Below are 12,312 nucleotides of genomic sequence, written 5' to 3' on the forward strand. Positions count from 1 at the left end.
CTAGTGGCCTGTTACAAACTAGTCAGGGGGGATCAGCAGGCATTGGGGGAGTCCCTGTTCCCCTGAGCACTACCACGAGTGACTAGAAATAAGTCACAAGCTGGCAGAGGGTAGATTCAGACTAGACGTGAGGAGGTGCTATTTCACTGTCAGGGCGGCTAGGATCTGGAACCAACTTCCAAGCAAAGTGGTGCAGGCTCTTACCCTGGGGGTCTTTAAGACAAGGCTAGACGAACATCTTGCTGGGGTCGTTTGAGCCCAGTACTTTTTCCATGGCAGGGGGTCGGACTTGATGATGTGCTCAGGTCCCTTCTGACCCTACAAGCTATGAAACTATGAAAATGAAGCCCATGGTAGAAAAAACAAATGGTGGGTCCCTTCCTGTCCGCACCAGAGATGCTGTTGTTCCTATTCCATAGAGATCTACGGGCAGTGGGGAGGCAGTGACAACGTACACCAACCTGCAACAAAGGCTGCTAAAACACTTTGGACATTAGGCCATGGTGACCCACAGCAGCAGCTAGGAATGACAGCCTACAAGTTAGTACTGGAGGACCTACAGCAGAAGCTGGGGATGACAGTGCCATGCATCCCCAATCTTACAGGTGTGGCAGGAAATCCCTCCACTTCCATTACACCTTTCCAGGCATCATGAAAGGAATACATAAGCTCTAGCTTCTCTGGGGGCAGCCAGGGATCTCAGAGGCATACTTTCAAAATACTCGATACACTCTTGCCTGGAAGAGCCTCTTCTCCGCTGTTTTGCTTGCTTGTTTTTTAAATATATATTACTATTTGATTCCCTTAACCTGATTTGGACTCCTAAGGCAGAAGTTGGGAGGGAGGGGGGGAAGGGAGGGAGAGAGGGCTGTGGGCTAGACCATTGTTCACTGTGGCCACCCCTATACAGAAGTTATGAAGATGGCACTTTCTTCTGCTCCCTGTGACTGACAGAGTGAATTCTGCCCCCATCCTACGAACAGATTGAAGTACCTATTGGAACAGACTCTTGGACCTCAGCAAAAAGAGCTGTGCTGGATTCCACTCTCAGTTAAACTTAAGCAAATTGGTCAGCAGGGCCTTATATTCCTCTGACACGTGAATGCCCCTGAAATTAACAGTTAAATCAGCATAAAAAAAATCAGCCTAAGAGGAATTAAAAAAAAAATCAGTCTAAGAGGAGAACAAAACTATCCTGCTAAACTGAGTGCATTTGGTCCAGGGATTATAATAACCACAGTGACGATACAGTTAGAGAGGACGTTATAAAAATGCTTGATTTTACACAACGCACTTTTAAAAGATCTCCAAGTAAAGATATCTTTACTTCTTTGCTCAACTTATTTAGAAAAGTTATAAAGAATATCTTTAAAGTCATATCTAATTATATCATTAAAATCTGACATATTTAAGAATCAAAGAGAAAACTTACCGTGGTTTCATTTGCTGAGGTAATCCAACAGGTGGCTTCTGCTTGAGTGTGAAGGCCATTTGAGCCATTGGACTGACTTTTTGCGGAAGCACAACCTTCTTAGAGAAAGTCTGTTGAGCAGATTGCTGAGGTATGGGCCACGGGGGACCCACAGGACCCCGACCTCCAACAGATGAAGTATCTTGCATGACAGTTTTCTCACAGGAGTTACCTTTTGTCCCTGGTTTGCACACACAGAGCTGAGGTCGTAGACACATCCCTCCATTTTGGCATGGTGGTGCACAGTTAGCTAAGAAGAGATATGTTAAAATAAGTGAAAGTGAAGCAAAGCATTCCATTTTTACTACCATTTCTGCTCCACTCCTGCAGCCCAGGCTTCCACCTTTCAGCATATAAACCACACACATTTTTCACATTCATTCAAGTACAAACTGGTACAAAGTACACAAATTTAGTATTAAAACCTGAATCAAGATTGACTTCACAAATATTCAAACCATTACAAAACAGCACATTATAGGGATATAAAATACTTTAAGAATTATTATTATTTTTACAGATGAGGCACAAAAAAATAATCTACCTGTTCTCCTCTAAAGCTGAAATCAAATTCCCTTCACATATTGCTGTCATAATAATAATGTAAAAATCAAACATAGGTATAAGTGCTTCTAATACCAGTTAGTTGCATAACCCCAAGGAGATAAAGCATTTCTCAGCTACCATGACCAAGGCATGACTTTAATCTTTGCTCTGGACTAATGTCAAAGGCTGCCCCAGTTGACCCAGTTGTAAATGGGTCAATAGTCATTCAGTCCACGAAGTCCAAGGTAGCTGTATCACTCTTGTGCACTGTTAGATAGGAAACTGATGCGTCTTGCCTACACTAGTCTGCTACACATCCATGAAAACAACACTTCTTGAAGAAACAGACCAGCAACACTTAAAACTTAACAGCATTTGAATTGCATCACAGATAGTAGACACCTGCCTGCATCAGCCATAGCTAAGCCTTGAAATGTCCCAGTGAACAAACACAGAAGGCACACGGGCCCTGTAAGGACCATGAGAAACAAACAACTAAGAACATGAATCTCCAATGCCCAGTGATGCCAGTGTCAGGTCTATCAGGATAACTCAAGAATTCCTACCTCCTCCCACCTTCATGTTTAGTCTTTGACCAAACAAAGTATCAAGTTATAACATGTAAAATGAATAATGAGGGTCAAAGCCAGTGGCATGATACAGTCTTCCTATTTCCTCAACTCAGGTAACTATTACAATCACCAAAAATGATAAATAAAGTTGGTGTTTTTTGAAGGCCATGGTAGGAATACTCCACTTACTGCAGTTCCAATTCAGACACAGTTAACACACTTTTACTTTATTACTTGCAGTTAACAGGCCATGGATGAGCTCACCCTCTTAAAAAGAAAAAAAACTTACTGAATATTCCACTTCAGACTTCCTTCTCAGAAGCTGCTTTTTCCTCTGATTTCAGTCTAATTGGGAGCATCTACGTGTGTACTTTACTGTGTAAAAAAACTGTGACATTACATTAATGCACAGTAAAATAGTCTAATAGTAAAATAGTCTACGGTGCATTGGGCACCACTAAAAACCACACAAATGCGCTACTGCATATTAGGGCAGCATAATGCACAATGATTTAGTACTTAGGGGCACTTTTACATGTGATCCAGGGATGGGCAGGGCGGCACTTTAATTACAGCGGCTCCAAGAGCCATTCTAATAAAAATGCTGCCATGTCCCGTGTATCAGTGTCCCTGTGCAAAAAAATGGTGGTAGGGACACTTGAACTACAGCTTTTTTGACGAGATTTAGTTCATGTGCCCCCACCACCATTTTTAAGCCTGGGGATGCTGAAACACAAGACACAGGAGGCTGCTGGAGCACAGTAATTGCCATGATCCAGCAGACATAATACCAGTGCATTGGAGCAGCCTCCAGGCTCGTACGTAGTCACCCTCACACTGGAGGTACTAAATTTAATGCGCATTAGAAAAGGCCCATTAATGCATGTGTAGACATGCTCACCTTGCTGGTAGTCTGTACTCCTACATTCCTTGATAAACATAGTTCTGGTATCCTGATGGTCTGTTCCTGATGTCTCCAACGAAGCCCTAAAACCCCACCTCTACTTGGCAAACGTTTACTTGCCACCTTCTCATTCAATGCTAGTATTCATCCAACCTTCCCTTATGGCTGTTCCAACCACGTAAGTCTTCACAGAGTCCCAGAGGTTAAGTCACACTCCCATGGCCAGCCATAGGTTTTACTTCCCTCAGGCCAAAGAAGAACACAACATTAACTCACCACAAAACCTCACATTCTCCACACCTTGAAAATCTTGCCCCTGGCTGTTCTGCAGCTTTACCTACGACAGGCCCTGAGAAATCAGCAAGTCCCAAAGTACAGAAACCTCTTGTGAGGGAGCTGTATGCTATACAAATGCAACCTCTAAACAGAGATTGTATTAATCGCTCCAATTCTTTCTGTCACTTATCACTGTCTGTAACCCACAAATCAGGTTCAACCTTCCTCAAGATCAGTGAGTCTGGTGAAGGACCAGTGTAGGCATCAGTTAGAATATACTTCACCCCTTTCTACCACATAAGATAAGCCAAAGATTTGCCCTCAAGAGGAAAAGATTTTTCCATAGCTATAATAATATTCATAACATTTAATGCATGTAAGCATGTCTTAAAGTTGTATTTCAGTGAAGAATAGATCAAAGCAGAACAACAAAAACTATAGTAATATTACATTGTCCAACTCTGGGGCAGACCCAAGGGGGATGCATGGGTGCATTTGCACCCTGCTTCACTGGTTTTCATCACAGGTCACATCCCCTGCACCAGTAAACTCTCTCCCGTACCCTCCTGTTCAAAAATCTAGATCCATTCTTCACTCTACCTTACACATAAGCTCACAGCTTTTCCTGCTATGTCTCCTGAGCCATCAGCAAGTAATCTTCCCCAGTTTTTGACAGAGGACATCAATTTTGTGAAGCTTCTGTCACAGTGCTTTCACTTTAAACAAAACGGTGCTCCTAAAATACAGCAGCACTCTTTCCCCTTTTTAATAAATTTTACACCATGCATAATATGTTGGGCAAGGCAATTTCATTTAGACCAAACAGTGGCACATCTTCAAATCTCAAACAAATATTGTACAGCATCATCTCAGTATTTGTTCTCTTCCCTGTCTCAGTAAGTCTTTCAGTACATCTAGCTCTTAGCTAACAATGTCAGGCAGTTTTTCCAAAGCCAACATCAGCCTCACACCTGCTTATCCATAACAACTAATTTGTGTGAAAAGGAAACAGATTAGTGCATTAGCAAGTGGTTGTTAGAGTCACAATTTTCATTAAGTTTTCTATAAAACGTCTGCAGCTCTGGGAGATTGGAATTATCGTGTTGCACTGGGGGATGGTTTTCCTGTTTTCCCAATCAGCACTGCAGTCTGGCAAAGAGCTGCTCTGTTTGCCTCTAACCGATAAAATTCATGTGATCATGTTTCCCTCCATCCCCCAGCTTAATGACCTTCCCCAGCTTCTTTTAACTTGAATTAATAGTTGCACTAATCCTGGTAGGGTCAAATTTAATAAAAGGGGCCAACACATACTTAAGGAGCCAATCTACACTCCAGACTTCTTCAAGCACATGCATATTGGGGGGTCCCCCAAGTATATGCGCATGGGGAAGGAGGAAGGAGGGAAAAGCTATACTCCATGACTAACATACATATGTCAGAAACTCTGGTATAGATACGGTTATATCAGCAAAGCTGTGCTTTTCCTGGTATGGCTTGTTTCAACTATGTGAAGTGGTATTACTAAACTGATATAAAGCACAGTGTGGCTGTTCCCACACTTAAAACTAACTATGTTGCTGGTATAGTGTACTACTACAGCTATACTCCTACAGACTTAGCCTTAAATCCATAAAGTTACACTGAGAATTGAAAGTGTCCTACATATTCAGACTTGTTTGCTCATGGCTCCCTCCCAAACAGGGCTACCAGGGTGAAAGCTGAGCTTTCCCTGCAGTGGGGGGTCCAGACTGTGGTGGGGCCAGGCACTAGAACTGACCTTGAGAGCACAGGGCTCCTTCCTGACCCTCCTGACATCATCTTGGCAACACAGAGGAGGAAGCCACCTGATTCAGACACAGAAGGGGCAATAAATGGACTGTGGGTATTACAACATAACAATAGTGCAACAGATGGGGACAAGGGATGGAGTGGGGACACTCAGAGACTGGCTCGGCAAGGAGTCTGGATGTCAGGGAAACTGAATTAGGAATGGGAGGGGAGGGACAAGAAGAAAGGCCTGAAGAGGAAGGAAGACATCTGACAAAAAGCCAGAGTAGGAAAGAAGTAAAACTGGAGTTGGAGGAGACAAGGACAGTGAGATTAGATGAGAAGCATAGGAAGGGAAACTGGGACTGGAAGCCACGGGTGTGGAACTGGAGACCAGAAGGGAAAGAAGCAGTCCAGGGGGCGAGAAAGGGAATAAGGACTGGCTGGGCAAGGAGACAAGGGCCAAGGGGACAAGGAAAGGCTAAACCAGGGAACTGGGAGATAGAGGACGATTGGGAGCCTGGAAGGAGCGGAATTATGACTCAGTACAAATGTTTCTACTGAGAGAATTGCTGTTCTCCTAGTAAAAACCAAAATTGTATAGACATTCAGACTTTTTCTCCCAGAGCAAAAATTAGCTACTATGGGAGCACTTAGATGAGCACACATGTTTGCAGCACTGAAGACCCATCTGCAGCTCCACAAACTGCATGCGCTGCACATGCAGGTGTTTGCCACACTGCTAATTTGCAGCACAGCAGGGGTTTTTTGACACTTGGAGATACCAGTGTCAAAAAAAACTCATAGCAGAAAAAAGCAGGGTGCTGTACATGGCAGCAGCATGCACTGCCAAAACCAGGGCCTGGTCAGCTGGAGCCACACTCCAGCTGCCAGCCAGGCTCCATGCACCCAGATTGCTGCTGCTGGAGCCCTGGAGGGCCCCCATGACTCCAGGTAAGGCTGCTGGGCCCAGCCTCCCATACCCCACCTGGGGCAACTTACTGCACACAAGAGTGCATGTCCCTGGGAAAATGCATATGCATGTTCATCTGAACATGCCCTCTGGGAGCAAAATAACACTGAGATAATCAGAGTTAGATTGCTCCCAGAAGAGTTTTCCCCATCTTAACTCTCCCTCAAGACCAGGAGGAGTGGAGCCAAGGAAAAGACTCCCTGCCCTCCAGAAACCAGGTCATCCTAGGCTTGAGAAGGCACTGGGGGGACCTGGCTCCACCCTACTATAGACCAGAAGGTGAAGGCAGTAGCCACCACTCCTTGCCCCTCCTTGGGGACTAGGCAGTCTGGGGAAAAGGGGGGGAGGGGGCGGGTTCCAGTTCCTGCCAGCTTCCTTTGCCACCCCTGTCACTCAACTGAGCAGTGAGGTGGAGATTTAAAAGGCAGCAGCCATGAGTGGGGCTCTAGGAAAGTCTCTCAGATCCTGCAGACTTGCCCTTGCTGACCCACCCCTCAGCTGAGCAGTGGAGCAGCAATTTAAAAGCTGGAAGCAGGACTTGGAGACCCAAAACCCAAGGGCCAGCTTTTAAGTTGCACACTGCTGCCCTCCCCCTTCCCCACCATCAGCATGACAGTGAAGCGTCAAGGGGGGGAGCCAAGAACTGAGTAGGGAAGACCTTCCCAGAGCCTTGTTCCTGGCTGCCAGCTTTTAAATTTCTGCTCTACCCTGGCTCTAACAGTGGCAAGGCTCCTGGATCAGCTGGATAGTGAGGACAGCAAGGGAAACCTGCCATGTGGGAACCAGGAGCTGGGCTGGGGAAAGCCTCCTTACACCTAGCTCCCAGCTCCTGGCTTTTAAATTGCTGCCTTCACTGCTCAGCTGAGTGGGAGGGGAAGAAGGACTGGGTGCTGGGCATGTGGAAGCTTTCCCTAGCCCAGGTCCCAGCACCTCCAGTTTCCCCTTGCCATCTGCACTGCCCAGCTGATCCAGGAGCCTTGCCACTACAGCAAATGCCGCTACTTCATCCAGCATTGCTCTTGGTCAATGCTCAGTAAAGCAGGCTGCTGTGCCTTGCTGCAGCAATAGAGTGTTCCTCTCTTCTTCCTGCACTCCTTTGGGTCAGCCTGGAAGAGTGCAAGGAGCAGAAACTGCTGTCCTGCAGGGAAGAACCAGGAGGGTTCCTGCCACAGGAGAATGGTCCCTCTTGCCAATCTGCTGACTGGCAGAATAGGGGGACATTCTTCTAAGGCAAGAACTCTCCCTGGCTGCAGCAGCTGCTGCTTTTTGGCAGCTGCCAACTGTCACTTGACAGACTGACCCCCTCCCAGGCAGGTGAGAGAAAAGGTTATCAATTAATGGGTGGTGACCCATGGAGCAGCCTTCTAGTGCCCCGCTGGCTGGAGAGCTTACCTGTGAATCTCTTCAGCCACAAGGCTAAAGGAACATCTGTACAGTCTGCTTCCTGGTCTATTTTTCTACCAGAAGAAATTTCTTCCGGTAAAAACAAATGTCTGAACACAGTCTAAAACTGTAATCAAAAGCCTGAGAAGTAGGAGACCGGAACTAACTAGATAATGAAGATGGAACTAGGATGAGATACCAGTGATGAGGCAGACAGGACCAGGACAGGCTGGAAGTGATGGGATAGAAAGGTCATGCTGGAGGGATCGAGGCAGGGAGAGGGGAGGGGGAAGGATAGGAAGAAGAGTTGGTGTTCGCTAGTCTAGTGTGAGCTCCCCTCCAGAGCTTTGAATGAAACACAAGACCCATTTCATAAGTGCCTAATTTAAGATCTTCTCTCTGATAAGTGAGAGTGCCGAGCTCACATGATTGTAACTGAAGTCAATAGGAATGTTCCAAGTATGTGTACACGGTAGTGGCAGAAGTCCCAGGTGCCACCTAAGTAGATTACACCCATCTACTTCCATTCATGTGCTCCAAACCCAGAAAAATGCTGGTAAGACTGCTACAGGGCACCCCCATCACCACTTTTGAGGCCTCAATCTGTAGGATGCTTGAGATCAGCCCTTCGGAAACAACCCTCATCAACCTGTTTCTGGCTTTGGAGTGAAAGCAGGTGTGACTGGGCACACTGAGCTCAGGATCAGCCCTGATGTTAATGTACAGTAAATAAGACACATGCTGAACAGCGGAGAACAAACAAAATATTAAACAGATGCTAAACTGAGCACTATCCAGTCTATACATTGACTAAGGCCTGGGTCCTGTAGAAAAAAAATGTGATGATACAATGTAAAGACCGTATTATAATGCATATGCACATTGCAGGGGCAGCCATAATTCTGGCATTTCCTAACTGTGGAGGACTTGATCTTGCAACCTTAATAATGTTGTTTTAATATAGTTTGTGTGTGTGTGTGTGTAATCACAGATGCAAAGGGTTGGAAGGGACCTCAAGTGTTGTCTGCAAAAATTGTAATTAATACACAGATTAAAGAGACTGACCTTTGATATGACCAGCTATAATCTGGAATACCAAGTGTGATTTAACAGTGCAAGACAATCTGAATACAGTTTAATTATTTATCGAAAGGATGTTTCTTATACTTCCTATTATAATAGTGTATAATCATAATTACACTGCAATTTTTCTCCATATTGAAAAAAAAATCCCCCTAATATCATGAGAGAGAAAGAAAGAGAGAGAGACTCTAAACATAGACTAAACATAATGGTATGATCCTGTGCAGAAGTGAAATCCAGGATATTAAACTAAGAACGGTTTATGTAATAATTAATCATCAAACGTGATAGTACAAAATGGGCAGCTTTATAAACATGGATAACTGAATAATGTGAAAGCAACAATTAAAAGTCAAGCTAGATACTGTTGGAAATTAAAGTTGAATCAGATCCTAAATATATCAAACAAAGGCGGGGGGAGGTTGAGGTTGTTCATATGCTGATAGTTGAGATTTTTTTCAGTCAATAGCACAGTGGATGAGCAGGGTATGAGGTTGGTTTAAGAACTGTTTATGTAACCCTTTCCACAGTATTTTTCCCCACAGTATGTTCTTCAGTTGTACCTTATCTTGAACTTTACTTTGCTAACTGAGCAACATTTACAGAGGAATATAATATTAAAGCATTGTTATAAAGATAGGCATTCGTTTGTTTGTATTTTGGTTCATTTAGGGGAGGATTTATTTTGTTCATAGCCAAAAAGCCTGGAGTAGACTTTCTTAGAAAGTAATCTGTAATAACAAATATAAATATATAAAAACCACCATGCTCAAGTATTTTACTTGTATTTGCCTCAGAACTCAGAGTCTGTCATCAACAACAGCCTGCTACTGCGCACAACAAATAAATGATATATATCAAAGCCAAAAAAATAAAATCTTTGGAATACGGAATCTTCAATATAAAGAGATTTGGTCAAGTGGACACATTTGGTCAAGTTTTGGTCAGTGGAGAGTAACAGCCAAAAATGTACATCTAAAAGTCAAGAAAACTACTTACAATCATCATTACAGACACAATGAAAAATGCTTCCAAATTAGGAATAGAAATAAGAGCTGAAGATAAACCCCAGAACATAAAATTTAAGTCCAACACTGTTCTCATATCAGTTTCCTAATTTAAATCCAGTGCTCTTTCTTAAAAGAGATATTCAAATCTGCCTAAGGGATTTAGAAGCATGTGTCCCTCAGAAAAATGCCTTCAGTGTTTTTAAAAAACTCCTCCTAAATGTGGGGGGAGGGGGGGTGTTGGAGAGAATAAAAGAAAAATAACACATTTTATTGCACTCTTTTCCTTACACTTTGTGAAACAGGCCACAGCATTCTTCCAGGCAGAGATATACACCTTGCCCATAATTCATTCATGCCATACCTGGGACCACTGCCAAGAGGCATGCCCTGTCTACTCATCCTGCTCAGCATGCATGAAATCTCCAAAAGGGGAAAAGCACAGTCTCCTTAGATTTGTCTAAGCAAGCACAAAGCAGCACACTCAAGAATGAAAGCGGTGCTGAGAGCAGTATGGCTGAAAGAAGTACTGGGGTACATAATCAAAGCCACTCAAAGCCAGCTCAACTGCCTCATTTCCAAGGAATTGCCACATGCTGAGTGGAAGCAAGTGAACAGTGGGCCTTTTCATGGTGGTCTTACGCTTAGCATAGAGGCAACATAGACAAGCCCTTAATGACAGGCTCAGGGTGCAAGTCTGCAGAAGTAGCCTGGATCCAGCCATGCAGGCATGTGTGATCTGTGGTGCTGACAACCTCTTTGCAGTGCCACAAACCATACAAGTTGCTTTATTAACTGCTCCATGGTGCTGCTAATGTGCAGCGCTGATGCAAAATTTGCTACCAGGATTTTCCGGTAGCAAAAAAAAAAATTTCTTGAAAAAAAGCGGCACAACCCACACCAAAGAGGCAAGTGCCGGGACAAACGCAGAGATGGGGAAGCAGGCAGCCCAGGGCTGCCTACTCTCCCATCTCTCTGCACTGTGGAGCCCTCGTGCTGAGGCATCCTGCACCCCAGCCAGCCACTCTCTGGCTAACTGGGGCACAGGGTGCCTCAAGACAGGGGAGCAGGGAGCCCTGGTGCTGGTTGCTCTCCTGTCTCCACGTGCCTCAGCACAGGGGCTCCACTACACTGAGGCACGTGGAGGCCCCACACTGAGGCACCCCAGCCAGCTGCTCCCTGCCTGGTACAACTGAAGAACATACTGTGGGGAAAAATACTGTGGAAAGGGTTATATAAACAGTTCTTAAACCAGCCATGTAGCGTGCCTCAGCGCGGAGGCTACATGTGCCTCCATGTGGGGGCTCCACAGTGAAGCCCCGGTGCTGAGGCACATGGAGACAGGGTAGCATCCAGCCCAAGGCTGCCCACTCCCCTGTCTCGAGGCACACCAGCCAGGGAGCAGCTGGCTGGGGTGCAGGGTGCCTCAGTGCAGGGGCTCCCCCATCTCCACGCGCCAACCCCCGGTGCAGGGGATAGCTAGCAACCTGTGCCCCAGCCAGCCCCCACTACAGCATGTGGAGCAGTGGGACTTGTCCTGCTGTAAAGCACATGGGCAGGGGTATCCACTGTGGCACAAAGTAGCAGCACAAAATTTGTGCTTCTACTATTTGTGGGCATACCCCTGCTCATGTGGACCTGGCCATAAAGGCCAAATTTGACTGTCCCAACACACAAAACTTCTTCCACTTAAGATGTCTCATCTCCATATTGCTGTCAAGAATTAAAAATCTATCAATCTCATTACCTGAAGAATATTACAATTTAAGAAAGTACATTTTGTGAACTCTTGTTATTATTGGCTAAATTGTCTTTGCAAACTGCCTGTGTCTAGACAAAAAGGAAGCAAAGAATTTGGCATATCAGTTTCAGAAAAAGCTGGCATTCTATTTGATGCCGCATAAAAAATGGCTGCCTCATGGCCAACTTTTCAATCCATGAAGCATAAGACAGTAAATAGATAGTCCTGGGTAACTGTCAGACTCAGCAGCTCTACACATCAGAGGACAACTACTCACCATCTGACTTACATTGTTTAAAAAGACACTTAATGAACAGACTGGCAAAAGTTTGTTACATGGCGGTTTTTCTCAATCTAGAGAAAAAAAAAATCACAGTGCCAAAACATGGCACAAGGGGGCACAGAGCTGCAAACAGAAGTTACTGGATAATGTAGATTGAGGAAGGCAAGAACTGCTCATATAGAATTCCACTCCTCCATAGCTATAGGACTCTTGTAAGAATATCACCAGAGCGCCCCAAGGGATGACTAGGTCAAACGGTCACAAACTCCTGCAAGACCGTTTCAGGCTGGACATAAGGAGGAATTT

The 12,312-nt window shown here is 44.9% G+C and overlaps 1 protein-coding gene across 5 annotated transcripts in view; it reads right to left on the reverse strand.

The window, feature by feature from the left end:
• LTBP1 (latent transforming growth factor beta binding protein 1) overlaps positions 1–12,312 on the reverse strand; it is a 333,716-nt gene that overhangs the window by 306,850 nt on the left and 14,554 nt on the right. For all 5 annotated transcript variants that reach the window (XM_019549709.1, XM_019549708.1, XM_019549707.1 and 2 more), the window contains exon 3: positions 1,433–1,719. In XM_019549709.1, the coding sequence (XP_019405254.1) occupies positions 1,433–1,689 (257 nt within the window). In that variant the 5' untranslated portion in view covers positions 1,690–1,719. The remainder of the gene's footprint in view (positions 1–1,432; positions 1,720–12,312) is intronic.

Source organism: Crocodylus porosus, unplaced genomic scaffold (assembly GCF_001723895.1).
Source record: "Crocodylus porosus isolate Cpor-Errol unplaced genomic scaffold, CroPor_comp1, whole genome shotgun sequence".
Classification (NCBI taxonomy): Eukaryota; Metazoa; Chordata; order Crocodylia; family Crocodylidae; genus Crocodylus; species Crocodylus porosus.